Source organism: Pochonia chlamydosporia, chromosome 6 (genome assembly GCF_001653235.2).
Source record: "Pochonia chlamydosporia 170 chromosome 6, whole genome shotgun sequence".
Lineage (NCBI taxonomy): Eukaryota > Fungi > Ascomycota > Sordariomycetes > Hypocreales > Clavicipitaceae > Pochonia > Pochonia chlamydosporia.
Window position 1 is genome coordinate 2,134,442 of NC_035795.1, and position 25,805 is coordinate 2,160,246.

At 50.8% G+C, this 25,805-nt stretch overlaps 9 protein-coding genes across 9 annotated transcripts; 3 read left to right on the forward strand and 6 right to left on the reverse strand.

The window, feature by feature from the left end:
• Window positions 1-246: 246 nt before the first annotated feature.
• Window positions 247-1,749, reverse strand: VFPPC_08931 (MFS transporter (Mch2); the record flags this gene model as incomplete). The annotated part of the gene is made up of 1 exon (XM_018287547.1): window positions 247-1,749. The coding sequence occupies one exon, from the start codon at window positions 1,747-1,749 to the stop codon at window positions 247-249; it is 1,503 nt and encodes a 500-aa protein (XP_018140596.1).
• Window positions 1,750-2,270: 521 nt separating this feature from the next.
• Window positions 2,271-2,711, forward strand: VFPPC_16414 (hypothetical protein; the record flags this gene model as incomplete). Its single annotated transcript, XM_018294167.1, has 1 exon — window positions 2,271-2,711. One exon carries the CDS (start codon window positions 2,271-2,273, stop codon window positions 2,709-2,711), a length of 441 nt encoding a protein of 146 aa, XP_018140595.1.
• A 173-nt stretch (window positions 2,712-2,884) lies between these two features.
• VFPPC_16413 (hypothetical protein) lies at window positions 2,885-3,205 on the reverse strand (the record flags this gene model as incomplete). Its single annotated transcript, XM_018294166.1, has 1 exon — window positions 2,885-3,205. The coding sequence occupies one exon, from the start codon at window positions 3,203-3,205 to the stop codon at window positions 2,885-2,887; it is 321 nt and encodes a 106-aa protein (XP_018140594.1).
• A 91-nt stretch (window positions 3,206-3,296) lies between these two features.
• Window positions 3,297-4,265, reverse strand: VFPPC_16412 (GPR1/FUN34/yaaH family domain-containing protein; the record flags this gene model as incomplete). The annotated part of the gene is made up of 3 exons (XM_018294165.1): window positions 3,297-3,387; window positions 3,453-3,848; window positions 3,913-4,265. The coding sequence occupies 3 exons, from the start codon at window positions 4,263-4,265 to the stop codon at window positions 3,297-3,299; spliced, it is 840 nt and encodes a 279-aa protein (XP_018140593.1).
• A 7,892-nt stretch (window positions 4,266-12,157) lies between these two features.
• VFPPC_08927 (beta-xylosidase) lies at window positions 12,158-14,552 on the reverse strand (the record flags this gene model as incomplete). Its single annotated transcript, XM_018287544.1, has 2 exons — window positions 12,158-14,287; window positions 14,424-14,552. 2 exons carry the CDS (start codon window positions 14,550-14,552, stop codon window positions 12,158-12,160), a joined length of 2,259 nt encoding a protein of 752 aa, XP_018140590.1.
• A 526-nt stretch (window positions 14,553-15,078) lies between these two features.
• Window positions 15,079-16,586, reverse strand: VFPPC_08926 (nicotinate phosphoribosyltransferase; the record flags this gene model as incomplete). Its single annotated transcript, XM_018287543.1, has 3 exons — window positions 15,079-15,214; window positions 15,272-16,337; window positions 16,391-16,586. The coding sequence occupies 3 exons, from the start codon at window positions 16,584-16,586 to the stop codon at window positions 15,079-15,081; spliced, it is 1,398 nt and encodes a 465-aa protein (XP_018140589.1).
• A 784-nt stretch (window positions 16,587-17,370) lies between these two features.
• Window positions 17,371-20,092, forward strand: VFPPC_08925 (small nucleolar ribonucleoprotein complex subunit; the record flags this gene model as incomplete). Its single annotated transcript, XM_018287542.1, has 2 exons — window positions 17,371-18,394; window positions 18,453-20,092. 2 exons carry the CDS (start codon window positions 17,371-17,373, stop codon window positions 20,090-20,092), a joined length of 2,664 nt encoding a protein of 887 aa, XP_018140588.1.
• Window positions 20,093-21,206: 1,114 nt separating this feature from the next.
• Window positions 21,207-21,593, reverse strand: VFPPC_08924 (hypothetical protein; the record flags this gene model as incomplete). Its single annotated transcript, XM_018287541.2, has 1 exon — window positions 21,207-21,593. One exon carries the CDS (start codon window positions 21,591-21,593, stop codon window positions 21,207-21,209), a length of 387 nt encoding a protein of 128 aa, XP_018140587.2.
• Window positions 21,594-24,183: 2,590 nt separating this feature from the next.
• Window positions 24,184-25,665, forward strand: VFPPC_08923 (Rad4 transglutaminase-like domain-containing protein; the record flags this gene model as incomplete). The annotated part of the gene is made up of 2 exons (XM_018287540.1): window positions 24,184-24,743; window positions 24,810-25,665. The coding sequence occupies 2 exons, from the start codon at window positions 24,184-24,186 to the stop codon at window positions 25,663-25,665; spliced, it is 1,416 nt and encodes a 471-aa protein (XP_018140586.1).
• Between the last annotated feature and the right edge of the window lie 140 nt (window positions 25,666-25,805).

Genomic DNA, 25,805 nt, shown 5'->3' on the forward strand with positions numbered 1-25,805 from the left:
TTGACTTTTAATCCAGATGTCCAATGTCCTGTCTTTGAATTACTTCCTTTCCAGTCACCCTGGCTGACACTCTGCGGATCGAGCATACTATGTGTATTTATGCACCCGTTGCAACAACCCCAAATGCTTTGTACGATTCCAAAACATTCAAATAGTACCAATGCAATCAACGCCATGGATATAATGCAGATGCAATGCGAGAACTTTTTTCAAGATCCGGTCCACCTTTTGTTGCCACTTCGATGCTCAAACCTTTTCTAATCGGCAGCAGTCGGTCACCATCCTCTTCCTCCCTGCAACTCTACCGGCTCGGCTCAATTCCTCATTGTTCTCAACCTTGACCCTGTCGATGTTATCCGGAGATTCGTTGAGCATTCTTGCGATTTCGTCCACCTCACCCACTTTCCAACCTCTAACAGCAATAAGACAACCTGCCGCAGCAATATACATCAACCCAGTGAATAACTGCGTACCTAGATAGCTTCCGGTACCCTGAACGATCTGAAGGGCGATGGGCTCGCTGAAAAGACACGGCATGGCAATGCTTAGCCATGTGAGGCACAATCCTGACGGGACGTTTCTCAAGCCAACAACTTCGGCTGTGACTGGGCCAATGGTCGTCCAGAATGTGCCAGCAACAGCACCGCAAATAATGGCAAAAAAGATCAACACACCATACACTTTGGCGTTTACCCAGATTACCAGGGCAAAAACACCGGCCAAAAATGTCATAAGTCCAGACATGTTGATGCGGCCGGTGCGATCACTAAAGTACCCAACAAATGGGCGGCCAACTCCTTGCCCCAGGTTGAAAAAAGCACTAATGAGTGCAGCCTCTGAGCTCCCAAGCCCGATTTCGTTGGCATAGTTGGCCAGACTGAAGATAAGCACCACGTATCCAAGCATACTAAACCAACCAAATCCGAGCAGCAACAAGAATTCTGGCCGCTTGAGAAGCGTCGTATCAAAAGCCAGCTGGCTGGAGCCAATGATCTTGTTTCGGTCTTTGATGAGCAGGATGCAGGCGGTGTTCACGACAAAGGCCAGTATTCCCAAAATCCTAAACGCCCAATCCAAACCCATGTTTCGGATCATAGCGCCAGCCGCGAACGAGTACAATAGACCGCCGAGACCAGAACCGCAGGCGGAGAACCCATTCGCCAGAGATCGCTTCGTCGTAAACCACTGTGGCACAATTCCAACAGAGGGCGTAAACAAGAAGCCCATCCCAAGACCAAAGAGAACGCCTTGGGTCAAAAAAAGATGCCAAATTTTGTCCGCAAAACTGGCACAGATGAGGCTTGCTGCTTCCATGATAACGCCGGCAAACATGGTTGGCTTAGTTCCAAATTCTCTCACACAAATTGTTGCGGCTGGTGAAACCAGAAGCGCGCAGCTAATGCTCAATGAGCCCACAAAGGCATACTGGAGAGGGGTGGCCCCGGGAAACGTATCGTTTGCGAGATAATGGGCGAGAAAGACACCATAACTGGAATTCAGACCCCAAGTATGTCCATTGACAAGAGCCACGCACGCCGTGCAAACCCAACCATACCCTCCATTTGGAGGTGGCGGCGGTGCATGATGGGCATTGGCGGCGGCCTGTGGTTCTATTGATGACGAAAGGTTGTCTTTCTCTCCGTTGACAATCCCTCGCGCGGAGAGTTCGTTACCGGGCGTCGCTTCTTCGGGGACGGTGTCTCGGCTAAGAGAGTGCGGAATAGCCGACGTGTGCTTGGAAGGCTCCATTTTCGTTCACTGTTCGCAGGTTGTCTCACCTCTACGACAGTGGCAGGGACCTCACGAGAAGCTCAGGGAATGATGGTGAGCAAAGGACAGGTCGACATTCTCTACCATGCCCACCGAAGATAGGAAGAAAAGACGGATTCATAATCAGGCACTTCGGAAGCCGAACCCGCTACTTTTAAGAATAACTGCTGCGACTAAAATTCGTTGCCAAGAAGGGCGTGGGCACCAGCTGGACCACTTTTTTTGGCAATCAAAACCACACTTTTCAGGGCATAGGACGGAAATGCTGTCCGGAAATAAGAACCCCCTCACTCTCAGACCCGGTTGTTATCCGCACTCGGCAAGTCCATCGGCTTCGTGCAATTTCTAAATGCAGGCTTGGCTGGAATACTCTGGTAACAGCGAGATTGATGCTTCTAGTAACTATAGGATTCAATTACTCGAACTGGTCCACCTCCAGAGGAAAGATTCGCGTCTTGCGGTTACGGCATTGCGCCCGATAGCTGCTACGACTCTTCACAATGGGTTTGAGCCGAGCGGCGGAGAATTGTGGGTCAGCAATGACACAAAACACGGCGGATGGCCGAGCTTTGGGCTGCTGTCCGGCATCAAGCCGGGGAGCCGTGGCTGGCTCTGGAGCGGCCGAGCCGGTTCGAACAACGGAACGGAGATTGATTTATTTTGAAAGATCAAGGCCGCAAAATCTATTGCGCCATAGAGAAAAATTTTTCTTCCGTGCAGGGGATTGCCTGGCTTGCGGTTGCAGGTGGTTCTGCGCCAGTACGTGGGCCAGCTCCTCTCGCAACCGGCTTCGGAGAGCTCCGACGGTAGAGTCCAGGAATACGCATACCACATACTTCTCTCACGAGCGGATGATTTCGGTTTCTTTCCCTTCATCAGCAATGCAGGCACGGTTAAGATGTGGGGATAACCCTATTTCAGGGTCCAGACTGTCCATTTGAAAGCTTGCCCCCGGATCGAAGCGATCTCGGTGGATGCTTCGCTGCGTCCCGCTGCGTTAGTACGACATATAACCTGGACAACACCGGTGATCGCCATTCTCCTATAAGACAATCAATAACGTAATGTCAGAATGAAGGCCTGGAAAAAAAAATCGAGTGTACCACGTGGTTATTCACTCCACATCGGTGTAAAAGACAAAGGCTTCTACTGGCGCCAAATTCTGATCCGGCTTCGTATCTTGCTGTCGGTTGGCTGCTGACTGGCAGCAGAGCATCACGGAACAAGGGGATACAACGGATGCAGCATTAGAAGTGTATAGCATTAAAGTGGCTATCAAAGCTTTGAAGTACATGGTCATTGGTCCGGTCCATCGTACACACAACAGACTAATTTCAGGGGCATCGGCGAAGCAAGGCATCATAGCAACAGCTATGCACAAATGTCGAAGCAATAAACCTATGCGCCGTGGCTCTAACAACAGCCATATCCACATAGATAGGTTTCCGTCCCAATTGGTATCATTCCTTTTCACCCTTCCTCGATTGTTCTGCTAAAAGCGATATACTGTAAAACGAACACGGTTTTTAAGCCTGCTCACGGTCGGTCTTCTGGCGTTCCTCACGAGCTTTCTCGGACCAGGGGAAATGGAAGACGGGAACCTGGAAGAAGGAGTTGCTACGAGATTGTTAGTGGACATGTTGAATTTAAAACAGTGCAGAACATGACGGGGCTCAACAAACCTGCTGTCTTGAATACCAGCCAAGGCACAGTACCAAGCAAGGAAAGCGGCCAGGAATCCGAACACACCACCAGTCTTCTGAAGAGCAAGAGCGGCAGAGGTATTACCCATATCAGTCGCGTATTGCTCGCAGGCGAGGAAGAGGAAAGCCAGGTCGAGGGTGAAGAAGAGGGAGAAGAACATGACAGTCGACCGGAGAGTGCAAATCAGCAGCAGAGTGGTAAAGATGAACCAGCCAGTCAAGAAGAAGCCAATTGGACTTGATACTGCGCCTTCATAGGGTCCCGTGGGGGCAGTAATTCCCCAGTTAGGAGTCAACAGAATGGCATAGGAAATCCAGAAACCGCCATAAGAAGACAGAGCGGTAGCACCAAAGGTATTACCACAAGCAATTTCCCTAGTGAAGTTAGTCAGTCTTAGTGCCCCTATGGCTCTGAAAGCACATTTCGCTTGGAACTTACCACATGCCAGCGAGAAGCTGGACAAGGCCACCATAACCAAAGGCCAGAGGCACAACAATATTGGGCTCCTTGACGCCACGAGTTTGTGTGTTGATGCAAGAGAGCACGAAAGTAGTCAAAGCGAAAGCGCAGAGACCAAGGGGAGCCGGGTTGGCAAATTTTCGGTGCTCGTAGGGTTTCCACAGTCCTGGGTTCAACGAGCCGCCAGTGGCAGCCGCAAAACCAGTGTTGATTCCCGAGATGTCATGGTGATAGAGATAACGGGGATGAACACCATTGGCACCATTGGCACCATTCGACTCCTTTTCGACGGCGGTGGTAGTAGGCGGGACCTCGGTGTTCTCGGTGGCCATTGTGATGACAAAATACTCAAGTTGCACAGAGAAGCTTTGTCTTGGTATAACACGGTTGGTACAAACGGGGCTGCAGCTCAGATTCAAAATAGGGCAGAGCTCAATTAGGAACAGCACAACGAAGGAAGATCAAAAGAGTTTCGAAAAGAGGTGGGGAGGGGAGGACCTCCCAATTTTATAAGCTCGTGGGATCAATTACAGACTAACGGACGGATGGGATGGCCTGAGACGTCCCGCATGGGTTGCTTTGGAGGAGGCAACGACTCAAGCTGTTATGGGCCTGGGTCTGGGACAGGTGTCCACGAAATGGAGGGGCGTGAGTGTCTGATGCAATCCTCGAATCTTTCATGTTGAACGACTGCACATTATGCCACAGAACCAAAGGTGGCCGGGGGTTGCACTGCTTGGTTCTCAACCGGCCCTGTGGGAGAGCTTCACGGACTTGGACTTTTCATGGGAGGACAAGACATCCGACGCGGATGTAGCTAGTCCGAGGCTTAGGTACGTACCAGTACTCCATCTTTCCTCCAAAGAAACTCGAGGCAGCTTGATACTACACCAACCCACGCCGATCAACAGGACCAGCGGGAAGCTGTCCAGATTGGGGCAGATTGACCAGTCCCGGGCTCCCTGGAACTCGACCAACGACCCTTGTCACTGTGGTAGCGGGTGGGCGCGTCTTGGTGCCAGGCCTGGACGAAGGGATGTCAAGGTTGGACAAGTGCGCAAGCCATGTTTCCTGGCGCCATTTACAATAATAAGTTGGTGAGCTGGTGGGTCGGGAGACTCGGGGATCGCTTGCAGGCCCAGAGCAGGTCAACAGTACGAAGCGGACTTAGGCAACCTTCGCGTATCGCCGTGTACCTCTGTCTCTGTCCTCCCCGAAAGAAGGCGTATTGGGGCTTCCACCAATATTCATCTACTGCGTTGGCATCTCTTTGGCCGCAGCTGGAGGGAGTGAGACCATCCAAGCACTGTTTGTTGAACTCAAAGGAGATTCTGCAAGTAGTATTTGGCTGAAGGCAAACTGATTCCATGAGTGAAAATTCTCTGCCCCAGTCTACCTGCCGCAGCAAACATGGTTGGGAGTTTGGCAACTTCAAATGCGCAGCCAAAGCCATTTTGGGTTTGAACGATGTGGTCCCCAAATTTTATCCTCTGCTCGACGGCGACAAAACCTACGATCAAGTGGGGGCCAAAGCTTCCCAAGCAGAGAAGAAAATAAAGATTTGTTGCTTAAGGAGGCACGATCACAGACACGGAATCCACTTTCAAACAGAACGACAAGCTGTTCTGATGGTAATTGACTCGTGTCAATGTGGCGAAATGCAGTGGGATAGCCCATACAGAAGTCGTACATACCTGCATCATCAAACAACTCCTCGTCAGCGGACTCCCTCTTATATCACCACTTCCCAACGTTGGGTGAAAGACGCTCTATTCTCGTACCTTTGGCCAGTCAGGCGACAGAGAGAGCGGGAAAAGGTCATGAAACATGATCCAGTTGCTTTGGGAGCTAACTAACTGAGGTGGATTCGGACAAAGACTAGGTCAAAAGCCTCCAGAGAACTTGTCTATGCAGAATTGATCAAGTACAGTCAGAGCCAACTACCGTCACAGCAGCGGGCGCCACCGTGGCAGTATTGGTGGTGCAAAGGCAAAGAATGTTCCAATGGCCAAGCTTTTGCAACTCTTGGCACAGGTCATGCACAGGTCATTGCTTATCGATCGATCAAACAATCCTGCGAAGCAATACATCGTTTGTTTAGTTTATGCCTGAAGCGCTGAAAATCCCGCTCACCACCCAGAGGAGGCGTGGGTCGTAAGGAGACCAAATCTCGAAGACACGCCCTGCCTGTTTACCAAATGACGACTTCTCAAACCTCTCCAAAGCAAAGCACAATGACAACAAACCAGGTGCGGAGAATATTTGGAAGCGGTCCTCCAAAATACGGAGTATTGTAATTGGGGCCGACCAAAACATGTGGACATGTTTGCGCATTGGTGCGAAGACCCCTGCAACTCTTGTCAAGCTAACACACACGCCAGGTTCAAGGCTCCCCGGATCGAGTAGTCGGCAATCCATCAACCAGCATTGCTCCTCAATGCTGGTAACAAGATTATTTGTAATGGGTGAGGGTGTGTTGACACAAGTTGGCGACCTATTACACTGGTGCGCCCAGACACCAGAACTGAACACAAGACTTGAGTCGAGAGCCTCAGGGATGCCGAAAGGGAAAATAGGCTCAAATGCCACCTAACCCACGATGACAGACACAAGAGTTGAAGATTTGAGAATCGACTGATCCCTTTTCAGGTAGATGGGAGCAGCCTGCCTTGCAGCTGCGTCAGAGCGCCCATTTTGTGGCGCGAGACTCGTTCGTTGGGGGTTCTAGGGCAGCCCTTTTCGAGGGAATGGACAGGCAACAAGGCGTCGCCACCAGCCACCTCTGGCACTGTAGTTCGGGAGAGTGGCAGAGCACTTTCTGAGTCCGTCCTATCTCCGAAGCTCTCGTGTGGTTCCCCCTGTCGTCTGTCTTGCCGTGCCATGACCTCAGACAATGTCTGGGGTTCTGGCGGAAATTGCAGCCATACCTTAGGCTCTGCCAACAACACACGCGTTGTTCTAAGCTGTCAGCGTCATTCAACAGACAAACTCATGGACACCAATTCGCATAGTACAACACTTGCCACTGCCAAACTCCCCGCCTAAGGCGGCCACCTTCTACCACCCAGCCAAGGGATATGCGGGCGAGCGGAGAGGGCAACAGCAAAACTCTGGGGATGGGAACTGCCCCATATCGCGGTCGCGAGAAGGTGCAATACTCATCGGTCTTGTAGATATGGGGATGGGGTAGCTCGGCTTTTCCTCTCCCTTCAGACTAAATGTGTCGAGCACAGCGCTACTGTGAGTAGCCGTACCCTTTCTGGGGACTAGTAGATGGTTGACGGCGTCATCCCCAGCTTTCCCATAGCTCGGGGTTTGTGGATAGTGTCCAGTCTAATTACATCACTTCAGATCTGATGAGAAATTTGAGACGGCTTGAGGCAGCATTCACTTGGTCTCGCTGAAGAGCGTACAACGGAGCGCGATTCTTCGATTGAACACCAAGGCGTGCTAAATCGAGCTCTTTATTTCACAAAGCATTCTCTTCACTTGTTTGTGGAGTGGACTCTCGAGTTTGGTGGGCAGTAATTCGACATAAGCAAAGCTCTTCTTTTGTTATTGCAGCACCAACTGGCATAATGCACCAGTAAATGGTATGCACCCACATCAGTGCGGCCGAGCGTAGCTAGCATCGAAAACCAAGACATGGGCCAGGACGAACGACGCTTCAGACCCTACCCAGCGTCAATCAGTCAAATATTGTATACGGAGTTGCAGCTGCGGCCGAAGCCCTGAGGCGACGCGAACCGCAGAACCGCCACGGCAGGTTGGCCGATTGTGGCTTCATGTTTATCTTGTCGAGTTGAGAAGTTCCTCTACACCGTCACATGTAAGAGTCAGGCAATGGCCCGCCATGGCTGGCAAACCAGGTTCGACCAGGTTCGATTTCGCCATCTCGTGCCTGTCTGAACGCTCCTGAGGCTCATGTATTCCCCAGAATTTCCATCTTTAACCGAGGGATCTTGTTTCTACACCTTCCGTTCGGGCGAGCATTCTGGAGTCACGAAGGAAGTCGGTGGAGCCCATGGACCACATAATGGGGAAAGCAATGGCAGACACCGAGGTCACTCGCCACCAGCTTTTGTTCCATCTGAGGAAGAGAGGTGTTTAGTGTAATAGAAACCATGTCGACAGCAGACGCCAGTGTTCGGTACGCAACCTCTCACTGGATACCTTCAATTCACCACAGAGTGGCCGCTCAGGCGATGTCGATCCGGACAAAATGGACGGTCGGAGAGGGGGGATTTAGGTGTATGGGTCAAAGTCTAAGTTAGGGGCCAGTTCCAACACAATGGAAACGAGCTGCTTATGCATATCTTTGTGTATCGGGTTGGCCGCAATTCGCAGCTCGTTGCCATGGCATCTTCTTGGTCCAGCCTTACCGCACCATTGCACTAGCGATGTAAGGGTTTGTAAGTCACTCTGCAAAGTCTATCTAGCCATATCCATACGGACGATATTGGCAAAGCAGTCTCGTGAGCTTTGAAGACTTGAAATATCACCACGAATCAGAATTATGCCCGAATGATGTGAGCAAGTTTACATCAAGGCAATTAATGGCAGTACCACTTCAACCAGACAACTGGTCGACTTGAATGTCTTGCAATGCAATCTACGGGGCCCTTGATGGTCGTTTGTGGTCAGGAATTTGCAAAACTGTCACTTTGGCCTCTTCAATTACTCTTTAGCCGTACCTCTCCATGGTTACCCAAGAGGCAGGAGTCAAATAATTTGATGGTAACCTCACACCAACCAAGCACGGTACACTGACCCCGGATCGAATTCGATAAAATTATGTCTCAAGGCGGTGTTACTGTGTTTACACACGATGACACAGAACAACCTCGACTTCGCTTCTGTAAGCGGACCTGCCTGCCAACTTCGCCAGAGCACCAAAAGTCATGTCATTCATCGCCAAGAAAGTGCATTCCCAATGAGATGCAGCCAAACCGGGGCTACAAGCAGCCAAAGCCGATGGTGGCGTCCGGGGTCGCCACTAAATAAGATGGCCACACCCGCCAAGTCGATTTAGGCAATCCTCCATTGACCCGAGAGAAGCCAGTGGCTCGATTCTCTTTCGAAGGAATGGAGTCAGTCCAAGCTGTGAATCTTGATTGCGAGTCAAACAATCTCGCCTGACCTGGAGATTCATGTGTCCGAACATTCCGCCAGAGCGGATGAATGAATCGTGGCGCCCTGGATGGAAATGCCTTGGCTGTGAATTGGCTGCTAGCTGCTTCTTATTGCCGCCTAACATCTGCCCATTATCTTGTTATGAACGGTGGGTTACATTACCCCGTGGCCTGATCTGGCCAAGAGGTCCTGTTAGAATTCGATGGTGCATGCACACCTGAGCTGACGTATGACACTTCTTGGCTTCGAGACAAGCCATGCTCGTGTTCTGTATGATGGCCAGGAACAAAGATGGTGACCATTCGTGCCGGTCAACTTCCGCTGCGAAACCTGTGGACCTCTAGTTCACTTCAGGTTCCAAACACTCAGGGCATCGTTTGCTGTCTCCGGTTCAAAACAGACCCTTCAACAGTCTTGCGCGTCACAATAGCTGGGAGCAGACAGGCAAGCTATCCAGCGTGGCGCACTCAGTCATGGCCAAGGCAATATAGCCTGAGACCTCATAGTAATACTCAATACGAACACATGAAGCAAGGCGTCTCTGTACCATTACCATGGTTTTCGTGCATTCGAGCCAGGGTCGCACAACATGCGAACATAGGCCAAGCACAACAGCCAAGTCAACCCTATCAACTTGGAGAATCGATCCGACGCGGAGAAGCCAACAATACACGGCGCACAGCGCATCTTGTTCAACGGAAAGGTAAATGCTAACTTTAGAAGTTTACAGCTAGCCAATTCAGCAAAGTCCGGGGCTGCAAATCCATACCTCATGGAGCGACAGACAATACAATATCCCATGCAGGGTCAAAAGCAGTAACCTCTAACGGAAATGCACAAGGACCAGCATCTAACTGCCCCCAGCAAATAGTTCCAGACTCCCAAACAGGGACTGGATTCAAAGTACAAAAACGTACAGTGACTTGCCAACATCTCCATGTCCGTCTCAAACAGGGCGCTTCACTAGAGCAGCACAACCATGGCCGACACAACCGACTTACAGAAGGCCGCACCAGATCCTCAAACACAGGCTCGTATGTTCTGCTTTTGCTGGTTCCTCGTTTCGGGTAAATGGATAATATCATCACCCGCCGGGGCACCCTTTCCGCCCACTGGCCTCTTCTCTCAGCGCCCAAGCCCTTGGCCCATCCATGTATGAGGCTGAATACAATGGCCGACAATGCCGCTAGGAAATCACCCGGTCGGCCGTGGCGGCCATGTGCTTTCGCTGTTGAAAATGCCCCGAGGTAAGACGGCAGATGCGCTCATACTCATCAGCAGGGTGGGACTCTCTGTCTCCATGCCAAGAAAGGCCCAATGGCTTCTTCGGATCCGTCTTGGATGACTCCGGAGACCAATGAAGATGAACAGCACAGCTTCACCACTTTGGCACCAACATGAGCTGCAGATATTTCTTACCACCCATGTCATAACGGTACACATACCCTGATGCTCTGCCAACCACAAGGCATGGATGGACAGCAAAATGCATGCAAAGCCGTGGATCACTTGAAAATCTGTGGTCAGCACACCGGTGCATATGCATCACCACTTGGCCACCAAGACCAAACAACCCAGTGACCGGCAACGGGGAAGAGACAGAAACAAAATTATCATCACCACTGGATAGTCGGCAAGGGTCCTAACCTCCAGTTGCCATACAGGCTGATCATCTTTATCCACTTGGCCGCTGATGTGCGTATCCGGCTGCATCCATTGGCCTGAAGCAATTTCGAACCCCGACCACAACAGCAAACTGACAACTCACCCATCTTTACCAGATGCGTTCATCCGTGCATCTTCAACCTTACTACCGTCGTGCCATCCGTGGTTCCAAAATCCACCACGGACCCAGCTCCCGTCCGTGCTCAAATAATAACCATGAAGTTTTGACATATCCCACGTTTTATACCCTCTGTGCTTCGTCAACCCGTCAACCGTCCGTACCACCTACAGGGTGGATGCCCCTATTTCCGGACATGCCCTCAACGGGGCCTCAAATGTCCAGGGTCCGTCTGGTCCTAGCAGAATCTATGGTACCGCCTGGATCTTCATCACAGGCCCATCTGCAATAGAAGACGATGTGCAAAACACCCCAGCGACCCTTGTGTCCACTCATCTGGCTCTTGAGTCATGTCGCCGTCCTTTGACCAACACAACCAAGCATTGGAACTTCCCGCAATCCTTGTTGGCCCCGTCCCGTACGGAGCACACTGTTGAGTTTTCTCCTGAATGGAGATTCTATTTCATATTTGTTGATGAAATAGTCTTTTTTTCATGATACCCCTGTTCAACCGGCCGCACATATCCACTAATTGAAATGTTTTGCTCGGCCAAACTGCAATTCGGTTCATCCTCTCCGGAGACGCGGAACAGAACTCCTATTCTGGTTGACTTTGATTGTCTGACTGGAGGCGCACTTCCCGCCGTGGATTTGTTGTTACCATGCCACATTGAGGACTGATCAGCCAGGACTATGAACTTAGGCGCAGCGTTTTCTGTCAAAGAATAATGAAGCTTGCCAACGTCAACTGGACAGATCCACAGGAACTGGTCTCTAGTCAAGTGTCACATGGGCGTTTTGTCTGAGCAGCCATGTGGTTTTGTCCTTGCTGGCAATGAGACATCTAGGATGGAAATGGATACCTGAGCAAATATTGCAGCTCCGGGAGTACCCTGCGGAATGAAACCCTCGTGCTGTGATTATGTGAGTACGATGTCAAAACTCCAAACTCGACTGAGGCTTGAAACAAGTCCACTGGGGATCACCTGTGAGCAGAAGGTCTGTGCAAATCTTTGTATCACCGGGGACGTAATAGAGCATACTCTTTTCATGCAGTTGTTCTACTCCACGTCCAAATATGTAAAAATCTGCATACGCCTATGGTAGCCATGATTTACATGAGGTTCCGAAACAAAATGAAGACAGCTTGCGATAGCAAAAGGACACTAACTGACCACCAAAACGCCCCATCCAGTATATTTGCTGAGCATCGTTGCAATTGGAGAAGCTGAGCGAAACTGCGCACATATCCGGTATCAAGGTCCCAAATCAATATAGAGGTAGCATAATGTAAGCTCCATCAACCTACTACGAATGTCTTGCCTCTGCCAATAGTTGCGCCACTGGTCCCCGTGTGGTTAACGACGACGTTTGTACGCCCTCACTCACACGTCCAGGTAAAGACGACTCGGAAGTTGCGTGTGACATCGCATATAGCGGTACGGTTTGTTGATATCGTGGTGGACTGGTAACGGCCGGTAAGGGGCTTGAAGATTGCACTGATGCTCCACCAGATGCTGCTTCATCAACGACTTCTGAGCATCTGAATACAGAAATCGCCCAAGATCCACCGCAGAATTCGTCTCCCGAATATTGACATGGCACATCGCATGAACTCTCTGGCAAGCGAACAGCCTTGTCTTGGATAGATGAACCACACCAGCATTCGGAGCCGTATTCAGTGCCGGCAAAGGAGTAGCCACTGGCATTGCAGTGATTGATACATGTCAAGTTGGACATTTGGCCCCGTAAATAATCCACGGGCGTCGATCCAACGAGCGTTCGTGAAATGGCATCTTGGAAGCATCCCAAATAAATCCAGCCGGGAACGGCAACGCCGAAACTTCGTGTGTGCTCAGCGCTCGCAGTTGGAGCCGAGCAGCTGATGCTCGCTGCTTCAGTGCTATCTGGAGGTGTCGACGTGCCAGAAGTACCTGAGGCGCATGAAGTTGGTACAGATGAAGCAGTCGATGAACAAAAGTAGCCACCAGTACAGTGGAAACACGGCCATCCTAAGCCACAAGGTACAGCTTGAGGAGGTGTCTCTTGTGGAGGGCAAAACCATCCATTTAAACAGTCACTGCAGTGGTACCCCCTCTCTGGACAAGGTCCTGTCTTTGGACTCGGTTCTGGCGTCATAGGCATTGTCGGAGTCAGACATGGCTCACTAGTAGCAGTGATTGTAACTGAACTGGATGATGTCTCCGTTGCACAGGTAACACTTTGTTCAACAATGGAAGGCTGCGATGAGCTTGTGCAGGTAGTTGAGACGCTCTCCATGACTGTAGGCTCCGGGGCAGGTGAATAGGCTGAAGGCAATACATTAGATAGTATGTCGTAGACACTGGGGTTTGCTGAAGGTATGATGTTCCAACTCGCCGTGGCCAGAGCAGAATCTTGAGATGTTCTGTTGAATGGGTTGAGCGTGAGTATGTTTCCTGACGCAGAGCCAATGCTTGCCGACTTGCACGGAATGAGAGCTTCCAGCCGAAGAATAGCATTGTCGTTTCGGCCAACAGCGCAAATAGCTTCCTTGAAATAGTACGCCACCGCATACATAATGTCTGCAACCTGGTTCAAGACGTCCCCCATTATCGGGGCTTCAATCAACGCTGAGGCAGTTACGATTTGGTTGACGACGATTGATCCTTGAGCGATCACGCTCTTGAGGGTTTCGTTCAGGCTCCGCGGCGGTGGTCTGCTTGGTGTGGGAGCATTTGCAGGAGTTCCCCATGCTCTTGAGAGCGCAGGAAGAATATATGGAATAACCTCTTCAGCTGAAACAGAAGTCTGCTCCGCAACTGACGAAACAATAGAGGTGATTGCATCAGGATCAACGGGGAGCACAGCCAGCATAGCATCAGTCAATGCTGCAGAAAGCTCTGTCTTCAGTCCAGCAACATCGGCGACTAAATTGGACACAGGATCAAGCAAGGAAAGGGCCACGTCTGACTCTGGGTTAATCTCTCGCTTCCGAGGGCCATTGATGTCGATAGATGCATGACTGGTCTGCTGGGCTTTTTCCGATGTTTGGTACATCCAGGGTTTGCCTGCCTCAGCCTTGCCGGAACTAGAAGTCAAGCTCGTGAGGGCTGAACTCATCTGTTGTGACCCCGTTGTTGTCGATGCGCTCAACGCTGCAGTCTGGTGGTATTTTTGGGATGACGAACTCGACGGATACCGTGTAGTATTCACGATTGGTTTGAAAGATTCGGCCAGTAACCCGAGCAAGTCGACTTCAACCGGCGGTCGTGCCGTATCCAGGTCAATAATATCATCTACTCGGCTGTGGCTCGCAGTGGCCAACGTAAACGTAGAATTGGTATCGAAAGAGTCTTTTGATCGTTCTATGGAGCTCGTCACTTCCGTGTTCAAGTCGGAATCAATATTTCGAATCTTGGATGGAAGATCCGTCACCGCATCGTTTGATCTCATAGCCTGCAAATGTCAGTTGGGCGTCTTGATATACTCCATTCAAGTCACTTGCCTGAAGCGCATTGCTACCTAATATGCTCCCAAGCTGAAACTGTCGAGGATGCAATGACGATTGTTTTGGAAGATCGGGAGCCCTTACGACAGTGACAGTCACCGCAATGAGTGATCCGAGGATCACGAGAGCAACAAGAACAAGTGCGGGTCTACTTCTTAGGACGAAGCTGCATTTCCATTCTTTTCTGTCCGCTGAGGGAGGTGTGGTAGGCATTTTGCGAAAATGGGAGTGAGAGAAACTCGGAGGTTGGGGTAGACTCGATAAGATACGACTCCAGACACAGAGTTCCCAAATTTGGTTCCAAAAAAACGTCCAAAAAAAAAAACGAAGGGATTTTGGTTGTGATGTCAATTGATGAGAATGAAAGGAGAAAAAAAAGAACTCGAAAAGAAAAAGAGAGATGCTAACCGAATTGCTGAGGAAGAAACGGCCGTTTACGACCTGCTCCTTCCATTGTCAAATTAGCGGTCCGAGATGGTGATAAGGAAGTCATTGTAGCACAAATATGGAAGCTCTTACCTTGGCATTGGAATGCCAGTGACGTCTCAATATGTAGTAGCGAGTTGCGCTCCATGCTCCATCACTGCATCTACGTCCGGAGAGACTTGTACTAGGATGACTGCGAAGAAGAATGAGCCTTGATCTCTTCTTACTTGCTGTGTGATGCCGCTTTATCTACTAGTTAATTCTATGTCATCAAATATCCGTCAAGCGTTCACCTTTTGGCTACTTCGGCCATTCATCCTTGCGCTTTTTCTTCTTTACCCCATCGTGAAGTCTCATCACCGTCTTTCCATTCATGTTCCACATATCCAAGCTCCTTCTTCACCCGTTCAACTAGATCCTTGTCGCCGGTATTTTTACCAGCATTGTCACTACCATCTGTAAGCAAAACGAAACAACGTATGGTGCTGGCCTTCAGTGAAGCTCACCTAATTTTGATGGCTGGTCGCCCTGCAGCCGAGCTAAGTTTGATAACAATATTCAGAGGGACGGACTTGGTTCCGGTCTTCAAGTGGACAAAGTCATTGGTGAGGAATGTGCCAACACCAAATGTTGGCTGAAACCCAAGATCCTCTGAAACCTTTTTGTATTCCAAGCAGCGATCAATGTTGAGCGAGTCAGAAAAGACAATCACTTTCTTCTCTTTGACGCCTTGCTCGTCGTAGTACTTTCGCATCAGCTTGGCATACTCTGCGGGATCTCCAGAGTCCTGTCTGACACCCGTGAACAGCTCGGCGTAGGTCTTTGTAGATCCGTCACTGTTCTTGAAGACATCTCCAGATACAGCACCACCGTCCACAGACTGTACAGGGAGGCTGAAGGAATTGAGGAATTCGGGTGTACCAAATGTATCCGTCAAGGCAATTGCCAGATTCGAACCGAAGCATCCCACCCAATGGCGCAACGCCAGTTCCGTCGCTTTCTTATAGTCGTCAAATATGGCCGCCGTGCCCATGAACCATTCGTGCGCGACGGTTCCTACAGGAGGAATGCCGAATCGCATGGCCAAGTGAACGTTGGAAGTCCCTGACAACTTCCCGGGGAGGCCTTTCTCTGCAGCAGCTTTGGACGCCTTGACCAAGCCTCGGAACACCAGAGCCTGCGTATGATAGTCGCGTCTCCTTCGAGTGCCAAACTCCGAGGTTATGCAGCCAGCTTCTAAAAGACGCATGCCCTTGTCGAAGGCGAGGTCTTCTTGGCCATCGTAGTTCCAGTCGGTATCCATAAAGCGAAAGTATGCTTCGGATGTCAAAGCCAGAATGGGTATCTCATACAAGATGGTGTCCGACCATGTCCCTCGAATCTTGATATCAATATCGCCAAGATCCGAATCGGCACCCGAGTCCGTGCCAACGGTTGTGAAGGTTATTACGACTTGCTCTCTGGGTCGCAGCTGGAAGTCTCGCAGGTAATTCAGATAGTCGTCGTTTAAGTACTTGCAGTGCGTCTGGAGAAACTTGTATTCCTCTGCAGATAACGAGATGTTTCCGAGTTCTGGAGTAATGGTTAGACTGGCTTAGCAGGTTGCTTTAATGCTTGCCACTTACTTCGAATTTGTTCTTCCAGCCATTTGAAAGCCGCTCTCGACAGCTTCTTGTCGGGAGTGCGATTGGTAAAGGCATAGGTGACGGGGACATCTTTGAAGTACTTGAAGACGGCGCATTGCATCGTCAACTTGTACAAGTCGGTGTCGAGAAAGGATATGACGCCTTCCGGGAAAGGCGACGAGCTGTTGAAATCCATGCTGCTGGTTGAGTGCTTAGGGCACAAGCACAATCACAAGGAGACGATTGCGCAGGTTCCCAATGAAGAGAAATTTTCATGAAAGAGTCAAGTATTTGGTAGATGTCGTCGCTGAAGTGTAGGATCGACCTTGCAGCTCTTGGCACCTTGATAGCTCGAGGTGTGTTCCGCGTCGGCCGCTTCCGTCGTTTTGTCGTGGGGGCACAATTACACGTCAGGAACACGTCAAGGACGATGGCGCCGTGATGGAGGTTGGCTCTTGTTTGGCAGTCGAGATTCGAATGCCTCGAGATTGGGCCAGAGTAGCAAATAAGAGTGTAGGTCGCCTGTCGGAGCACAGGGGACCTCGGATTTATCGCATTGAGGGTCGGAAGAAGGTGATGCAGAGCTGAGTCACGACGAGGAAGAGAAACGACCAAAGGGCAAAGAGCTTTGGTTTCATAGTCAGGCGAGACGAAATGGTCGGATTGGCTCTATGGTTGGAAATTGGTGGGGTGGAGGGGCATTTCGTGCATTGACCACACCTTAAATCGCTGTTGCAGGCTTTTGCACTTTGGCAGCAGAAAAAAAATCTGGGCGAGGCTGAACTTTTTTTTTCTGGGTTTTGTCCATGCGATCCAGTCCATCGCAGGCAATCCATCCGTCTCGCCCAGCACAACCAGCCGGAAACCTATAGCTCTAACATCTGGTGGATTTCGACGGTTTGGGCAGCTGCGGTATTCGAGTTTCGATCGTGCCCATTGCTCGCTCGCCCTGTTGAGCAATCTCCTTATCCGCAGTCACGATGGATGTGCATCGGTGCCGCTTCGTGCCGTACCAGCCATCCGCCATCAATGCAGTCGCTTTCTCACATCCCAAGACGAGATCAGCCAAGCAAAATGCTGTAGCAAGGCTAGCCATCGGACGAGCCAACGGCGACATTGAGATATGGAATCCCGCAAACGGGACCTGGTTGCAGGAGCTCGTTATTCGAGGCGGTAAAGACAGAAGCGTGGATGGCTTGGTTTGGGTCAACGAGCCTGACCAAGATCTGGGAGACGGCCGCATCCTCATTGGCAAGTCACGACTATTCAGTATTGGCTATACATCAACAGTTACCGAATGGGACATCGAAAAGGGCAAACCAAAGAGACACGCTAGTGGCCAACACGGCGATATTTGGTGCATCGCCGCACAACCGCAAAGCGACAAGAATCAAATCGCCGGAGGCACTCAAGAGGCGCAAGGCCCCAACAAGCTCATTGCCGGTACCATTGATGGAGAGCTTGTCATGTACTCTTTAGAAGACGACGATCTCCGGTTCCAGCGAGTACTCGTCAAATCTCCCACCAAGAAGGCCCAGATGGTCAGTATCACTTTCCAATCCCGCAAAGTCGTCATTGTTGGCTGCTCCGACAGTACCATTAGGGCATACGACATTGCACGGGGCCACATGCTGCGAAGAATGACGCTTGGATCGGATCTCCTGGGTGGTTCCAAGGACATCATTGTTTGGTCTGTTAAATGCCTACCAAACGGAAATATTGTCTCTGGCGACTCGACTGGCCAAATCTGCATCTGGGACGGGAAGACATATACCCAGGCACAGAGAATACAGAGCCACAAGTCGGACGTTCTCAGTCTCGCCACAAGTGCAGACGGCACGGCCATCATGAGTGGAGGCATGGATCGCAGGACAATTCTCTACAAGCAAAACCAGGCCTCCGGTCAACGATGGAGCAAAGTTTGGGGCCGTCGATACCACGATCATGATGTCAAAGCTATGGCTACGTTTGAGCACGGACGCATCAGCGTCGTAGTTTCAGGAGGTATGAAGGCTGCGCTCGCTCCTATCCACGATGAACGTTTGACTAACATGACCATAAGGACCGGATGCAAACTTGATGCTTGTCCCATTGAAAGAGATGGGCAGAGAAAATCACCGAATGATGAGCAACTTGCCACAGCAACCTCCCGTTGTTAGTGCACCAAGAGCACGATTCATCGTCAGCTGGTGGGAGAGAGAAGTTCACGTTTGGATCCTGCGCAAGTCGGCTGCTGATTTGCAGAACGCGGCAGATGAGTATGGCGATGTTGACCAGAACCGAAAGCTCCTCAAGACAATCGTTGTCAAAGGCGATTCAAATATTGCTTCAGCAGCAATCAACCAGGAGGGAACTCTGCTCTTTGTGTCAACCGCAACTGATGTCAAAGCCTTCAGCCTTGAGCACAACCACCCTGCTAAACCCTCAGATGTGAAGCTGTCTGCCATTGAACTACCAACAAAGCTTTCGCAGCTTGGGGCCACGCAGGTCAAACTCTCCCCCGATGGGCAATGGCTGCTCGCGGTCCAGGAGGGGTCCCGGGTGCTGATGGCAAACATCCAATCTGAAGGTGCTTCGACCGAGACTTTCACACCATCAATCAAGCTTCAACGGCTCTCAAGACTCCGACGCCGCATTCCACGATATATTCAAAATGGCGGTCTGGGCAGCTACGACCGGAGCATTACGCAAATCACATTCAGCGCTGACTCAAAGATGGTGGCAACGGCTGACCTAGCTGGATACATTGACACTTGGGCATTGCGTGGCCATGAGAAAAATCTGCAATCCGGCGAGAATACGGAGACGATTGATGACGCGGCGTCAGCCTCTTCTGATAGCGATTCATCGGATGAAGAGGATGAAGGGGCCGCTGATATGCAGGACCGGTGGATTCGCAACCCTAATGCGAAACTATTGCCCAAACTGCCATCATCGCCGGTTGTTCTATCCTTCTCGGACTACGTACCCGGCCAAGAATCACCCGCAGAAGCCAAAGAAGAGGGCATTGACGATTACATTCTTACCGCGATAACCTCATCATGGAACGTCTTGGCGTTCAACCCTCGCCACGGGGCTCTGACCCCTTGGTCACGTCGACATCCCCGTAAAGCCTTGCCCGCACCTGTTCAGGACCTTTTGGATCTGCCAAAGGGCATCGTGTGGCAGGGTGCTCGAATGTGGGTGTACGGCGTGTCATTTTTACTCATGCTTGATATGGGACAAGATCTTCCCAAGCCCTCAGATGTAGACAGTGGTGACTTGCAGCTGCTCACGCAGGGCAATAAGCGCAAGAGAACGGGCCATACTACTGGTGCTGGAGGCAAGATGGAACGAGACAATCTCGCCCCGCATCAAGTTCGAAAACATGGTGCTGATGAGCAATACGAGGATATCGACGTGGTTGAGGCCCCTCAACTTGATGAGAGTGACAGCGATGATGATATGCCTGACGCAGGTGGCGAACTGTCCAAACTCGGCTCAAAGCCAAACAGCAGTGATGCCGTTGTCCAAAGCACGGAATCGACCAAGGATGAACCCAAGAAATGGTGGATAACATACAAATATCGCCCTATTCTTGGCATAGTACCCATAGATACATCGGGACAAGATCTAGAAGTCGCCCTGGTTGAGCGACCTACCTGGGAGATGGACATGCCGGAGAAGTATTTTGCGGGAGATGAATGGGATCGAAAACACTAATACTGTCATCTTAACTGTACTGGAGAATTCGGGATGGACATTCCCCATACAGACTGCTCCCGAATCAAAACAATATTGAACGATATTAGACGCAGCATATCATCTACGACCATACCCGAATGGGTATCATTTGAACAGCCCGGACTCTGTTGACGACTAAAGGCGGAGCTAATGGACAGTAAAATATCGATAGGTGGGGAGGGTCATATTGGAAAAGGAGACAAAGCATCAAGTTTGTAGACATTGTACAGCCACATTTTGTATCTACGGGCCAGGGAAAAGTACACAAGGAGAAATACCTTGATGATTCATTCTGTATACTGCTCGCTTCCAAGTGACTGAGGCAGTGGGCCTTACTTCGTCTTCGGCACACTCACCGTGAGTTAGAAGATGTCGTCGCAAGTACAGTACACTTATGCCCTATTGTATAGCACGAGAAAAAAATGTAGTTGGTCATATGGAGTATCTCGACTCATTCATTGGTGGACCTGTTACGCGCGGCCCGGACCATGAGAATGTTCGACGCCCGTCTCCGTTTGTCGTTTGGTTGGAATTGTGGGGATTGACAGATCATGCGGGATGAAGACACTTGGAAAGCTGTGACTGAAGTTTTAGGGATGTGAATGTGGTAGGAGAATTCATCTCTTGGGGAGGTGGATGGTGGAGTTGATGCTTTGATGGTGTGTGGACCTTGAAATTTGTTGTTATATAGGTTTATGCCTTTGGAAATTGTTCATTGTCGGACATTTTGTACCGTAAACGGATGCCATGCTACCTTCTGGGCAAATATTGAGACTTGGGCGATGTAAAAATGAATGGCATGACCCTCTCCACACATTGGCGTCAGTGTCTCATATGGATATGCCAGCTAATTGGGTCTGGACCGGATTGTGTACCCTGATTGCCACGTTTACAGTCGAGAGGTGAAGTATACTTGTCAAGGTCGCTTCCTGCTCATTTACATGAAGGGATGAGAATGCACGGGTACGTTTGCCCCAGGGGTCCGTCTACATAGAGAGCTGCTATGCTGGAATGAGTGGTCGTGCAAGAGAATCCGACTCCCTATACATTCAACTTTCTTACATTTTGTGTAATTTTTATAAGTCAGAATGTGTCACCGGGCACGGGATATGGTGGAGCTGCTGATTTCGAGATTGTACGCAAGCCAGAATGGCAGACAAAGAAACAAGATGACGCGCGTCCCAGCATCAAAACGGACTCCGTGAGCGCAGCGGCACTGTGAACAAGCCGATGAAAACGATGGGCTTCGGGCCCGAAGTAGAGACAGTACAGCTGAGGTTCCTGGTCTTTTCGTGAGAAGCATGTCTTGGCTACGCGAGTAAAACATCTCATCCTTGTAGCATGTTCGTTTCTGGTGGTCTGAGGGAAGAGGCGGGTTGAGTGCGAAGCTGGGTGGGTCGGAGAGTTGGGTCAGATAGAGATCATAGGGTATGGGTGGGATTATCTGGTATTGGTTAGATCGTTCTTTTATTGCGGTCATCAGGTGTTGCTAGAAGATGACTTGAAAAATGCAGATCGGGAGACTCTTCGACATTCTGTCTTGGGCATGCTGCACAACGGCGGGCAGTTTGTGGTTCAGAAGGGATAAGTGCTCTGAGATTCTGCCCATTGGCCAGAAAGGAACCGAGCAGAACATAATCTGAACAAACATTGAAACAAAGATACGTAGCAAAGTGGTCGATGTTCCTTTCATCAGCCACAGCCAAATACCTTGTGGTAGAAGTCCCTGTTTCAATCCTTGACGTCGAGTGGTGGTGGATCTTCAAGACCAACCAAATGGCAAAAAGCTTGGCACGATTTTGGGTTGGAGTTTGCGGAGCATGGGTTCGAAAGTTTAACTGTGAGATTCTCCCTTCAGGAGGCCTTCGGGAAAGGCGATGTGTGGGGATAGATCTTGACTCAACAAACAATGTTTGTCCATGATGAGCCCTTTACCTGTCATGGTGTTGGTCTGGCTGGTTTCGTTGGAGCTATAGGAAGCTGTGGCAGGGCATGCGCCACAAACGGAATATTCTGTTGAAGTGGCCTGAGGCTGGTGGCCTCCTTGTGAGGCGGTCATGTTGTTGAGTTAGAATTCAGTATCACGGTTGAGAATACGAGCCTCGTAAGCAGTTTGCGCAACAAGTAAAACCGGTTTGATTTTGCCCTGTTTACTGGGACATGGCACTTGGGCTTTCAACAACGACCCAGGGCATAAAAGTTCAGTCTCCTTTGATGAGGCTTGTAAGTGTTTGTAGACCGGATGGCTGTTCAGACTTATCAAGGGTGTGGCGTCGAAGGAATTGCGAGCGTCGGCCACTGGGGCAGCAATGTCCAACCAACTTGGTAGAAAGGGTCTCAGTCTCCCCAAAAGTTGATGGATTGCTGGTGCCAAGGGGATCAGCTACTTCGGGGAATTTCAGCAGAGACAACTGCTAGGTGCTGGCTTGCGACCAAATGCGATGTGTCTGAAGAAACTGATAGGGAGACACATCATCAGCCACAGATCGACCATCTGATGGACATCAAGGAGAGAGTATTCGTAAGGTGGCTTACCTTCATCTGCAATTCTATGGGATAATTGATATACTTTACTGACCAGATGGAGGTTTCGGTTTCGCTCTTTCGCTGGCTGGCATCGTCGTGGCCAGTCATGAGGCGTCTGGTCTGTGCTGGGCTGTGCCACAGCATCTTGAGCAAGCATTGCGTGGAGAGGCCGAAGAGTGCGAGATTCTCGTTGGAGGAGATGCGGGTTGCGTGCCTCGTCATCGCCTCTTGGACCCCTGTCCGGTGGGTGGAGGGGGTTCAAGCCTCACCAAGGTACAGGTACCAGTACCCGATGGTCGGCCGAGATTATGACAAATGATGTACTTTTGCTGTGGGTATTTTTGCACGGAGCAAGTAGGATGAGAGTACTTGACAATGGAGTATTCTGTCTTCGTCATCACAGTCGTCGTACTCGTTATGAGAGAGACTGACCTGCAACTTTGGAACTCAAGAGACTGGTTTCTCAGCCAGAGAAGGTACAGTCGGTGCATTTACATTCTCATTGACACCCAGCTGCATGAACACATTGAAATCGCATGCATTACTGCTGGGTACCGTTTCCAGTGTGCATTCTGCACAATTGCAGAGAAAAGCCAAAGTTTGCTCAGTAATACCACACTTGCTGATGACGGACTGTGAGCAAGAGTGACTGCGACTGCGCGGCTCCCGAAGGTACCGGTACCTCCTTGGCAACACTCGTCGGTGCCGGCGCACATTTCGCACAGCTCGTCTCCACAACGAGGCATTTAGTGTCCCATGATTGGCCGTGGCACACAGGCTGACGCGTAAACCGCCTTCGAGGGACTCGACGAAAAAGAGGGACGAAGACGCAAACCCGCCCGAGACAACCCCATGCACCACCACCACCATCCGTTCCCATCGACCCAGCTTGAATCCACGTCGTCTCTTTCATCCTCCTCGCCTCCCTCCCCCCTGGTCTAGTAGACTACTACACTACAGGCCCTGTCCAAAGCCCATTTGGCCTGCGAGGTGCTGCGTACCACTGCTCAAGCAGCCATTACCATCAGCTCTCCCCCCATCCAGTCCTCACCTGGTTGAACTTTCCCATCAGCGTCGCCACCTGACGTTGGGACTTCAGATCATACACTTCACTCAAGTCCTTCTCTACATCGTCTCGGTGAAAGCATTTTTCGCGGCACAGGCTTTGTTTTATTGCCTTCTTTTCATTCTTCTTTCCATCCGAATTGACTGACGAATTCGCGGCCACCGCGAGCATTTGTTACGTCTTCCCAGACGTTCCGGGGTGGTTTCGTTACCAGTGGCGACTGGCGAGGCCTACGAATCCATCCAGCTGACGACACCAACGCCAGCACGGCTACGCTTGCCTAGTTACGACGACTTGGCTACATCCTCGCTTTTCTACCTCGCACCTCGCTCATCGACCTTTCACAACTTATCTCTACCTCTCACCCGAATCTATTCTTCCCTCGACGACATCCACCACCACAACGGCGACGACAACCTCAACGATTCCCACTCGACGACTTGACTGGTGATAGCCTCGATTTCTCAATCGCTTCACCATGGAGGGCCGAGGCACCCCTTTCAGCCCCAACTCATCAACCTCAGACGGCCAGTATGGCGAGGAATGGGCACGCGATCTTCGTCTCAAGTTTGAGGGCCTGTTGAGGGACAAGCGGATGAACGACTTGCGATCGTGCACCAGAGGTCATTCTCCACGACACGAAACCCCCGACTTGACGGAGAGAGCGTCGAGCGCCAATCTCGCCGCCCACGCCTCCTTCCATGATGATAGACCGAGTACTGCACATGGTAGCCAAACTCCATCAACACCTCCATCATACTCGTGCATCCGCCATCTTCCCAAGATCCCAACAGCACCGGCTGCCGGCGACAGGGACTCACAAAAGTTTCGAAACCTTATGATCAGCTTGTCATTGACACCAACCAAATATGAGAACCCAGGTTTGTTGGATGAGGCTCTACAAACTATCCCCCTCGACCGGATCTACAGCGAAGCCGAAGAAGAGTGCCAAGTCCTCCAAGCCGAGGCAGAGAGTATGGGAGATGGCCGTCGACCAGAATGGGGATATCAAGATTGTGTCATTCGTGCGCTTCTCCGGTATGTCATTGAACCCTCCCTCGGATTGGCGTCTTGATGATAATCAGCTAACAATGCAAACTCCAGATGGTTCAAGCGATCGTTCTTCACATGGGTGAACAATCCCCCCTGCCCAGTATGCCTGTCACCGACCATTGCGCAGGGTATGACAGCGCCTACTCCTGAAGAGAGCGCTTGTGGTGCGCTCCGTGTAGAGCTTTACCGATGCTCCGCTCAAAACTGTGGAGCTTATGAGCGATTCCCTCGCTACGGTGATGTTTGGCGACTGCTTCAGACCCGACGAGGACGTGTGGGAGAATGGGCGAATTGTTTCAGCATGCTTTGCCGCGCCGTTGGTGGCAGAGTCAGATGGATATGGAACGCCGAAGACCATGTGTGGACCGAGGTCTATTCAGAACATCAACGAAGATGGGTTCATGTCGATGCTTGCGAGGAGGCTTGGGATAGCCCTCGTCTTTACACTGAGGGATGGGGCAAGAAGATGTCATATTGCATTGCCTTCTCAATTGACGGTGCAATGGATGTAACCCGGCGATACGTGCGAAACAGCGAGGCCGCCGCAGAACGCAACCGATGCCCCGAGGAAGTCATGCTTTACATCATGCAAGAGATCAAGAACATTCGTCGGAGCAACATGAACAAGGACGAGCGCTTTCGCCTTGAAAAGGAGGACCAGCGCGAAGACGAGGAACTCCGCGGCTACGTGGTGGCTTCCATTGCCCAAGCCGTTACCGACTTGGTTCCCGGAGCCTCGAGCTCATCATCAAGCACTGGTCGCATCGTTCCCAGCCACGGACAAGATGTCAAGGTTCCTGCCGAGCAACTGGCACAACAGCAGACAAACAACACTGCCTGGTTAATGGCTCAACACCAAGCGCGAAATCAGCAATTCCAACCCCCTCGCGACCCCCGTCAGCAATAAGACACAGCAAATGGTGTACTACGCAGCGTATCCTGCAGCGATAACTGTTTATTTTCATCATTTCAGTGGCCTTTATGCTGGCTCTCGCGGGCTGGATGATCGGTTCCGTATAGCCTGTGCTTGCTTTTGGCCGCCACGAC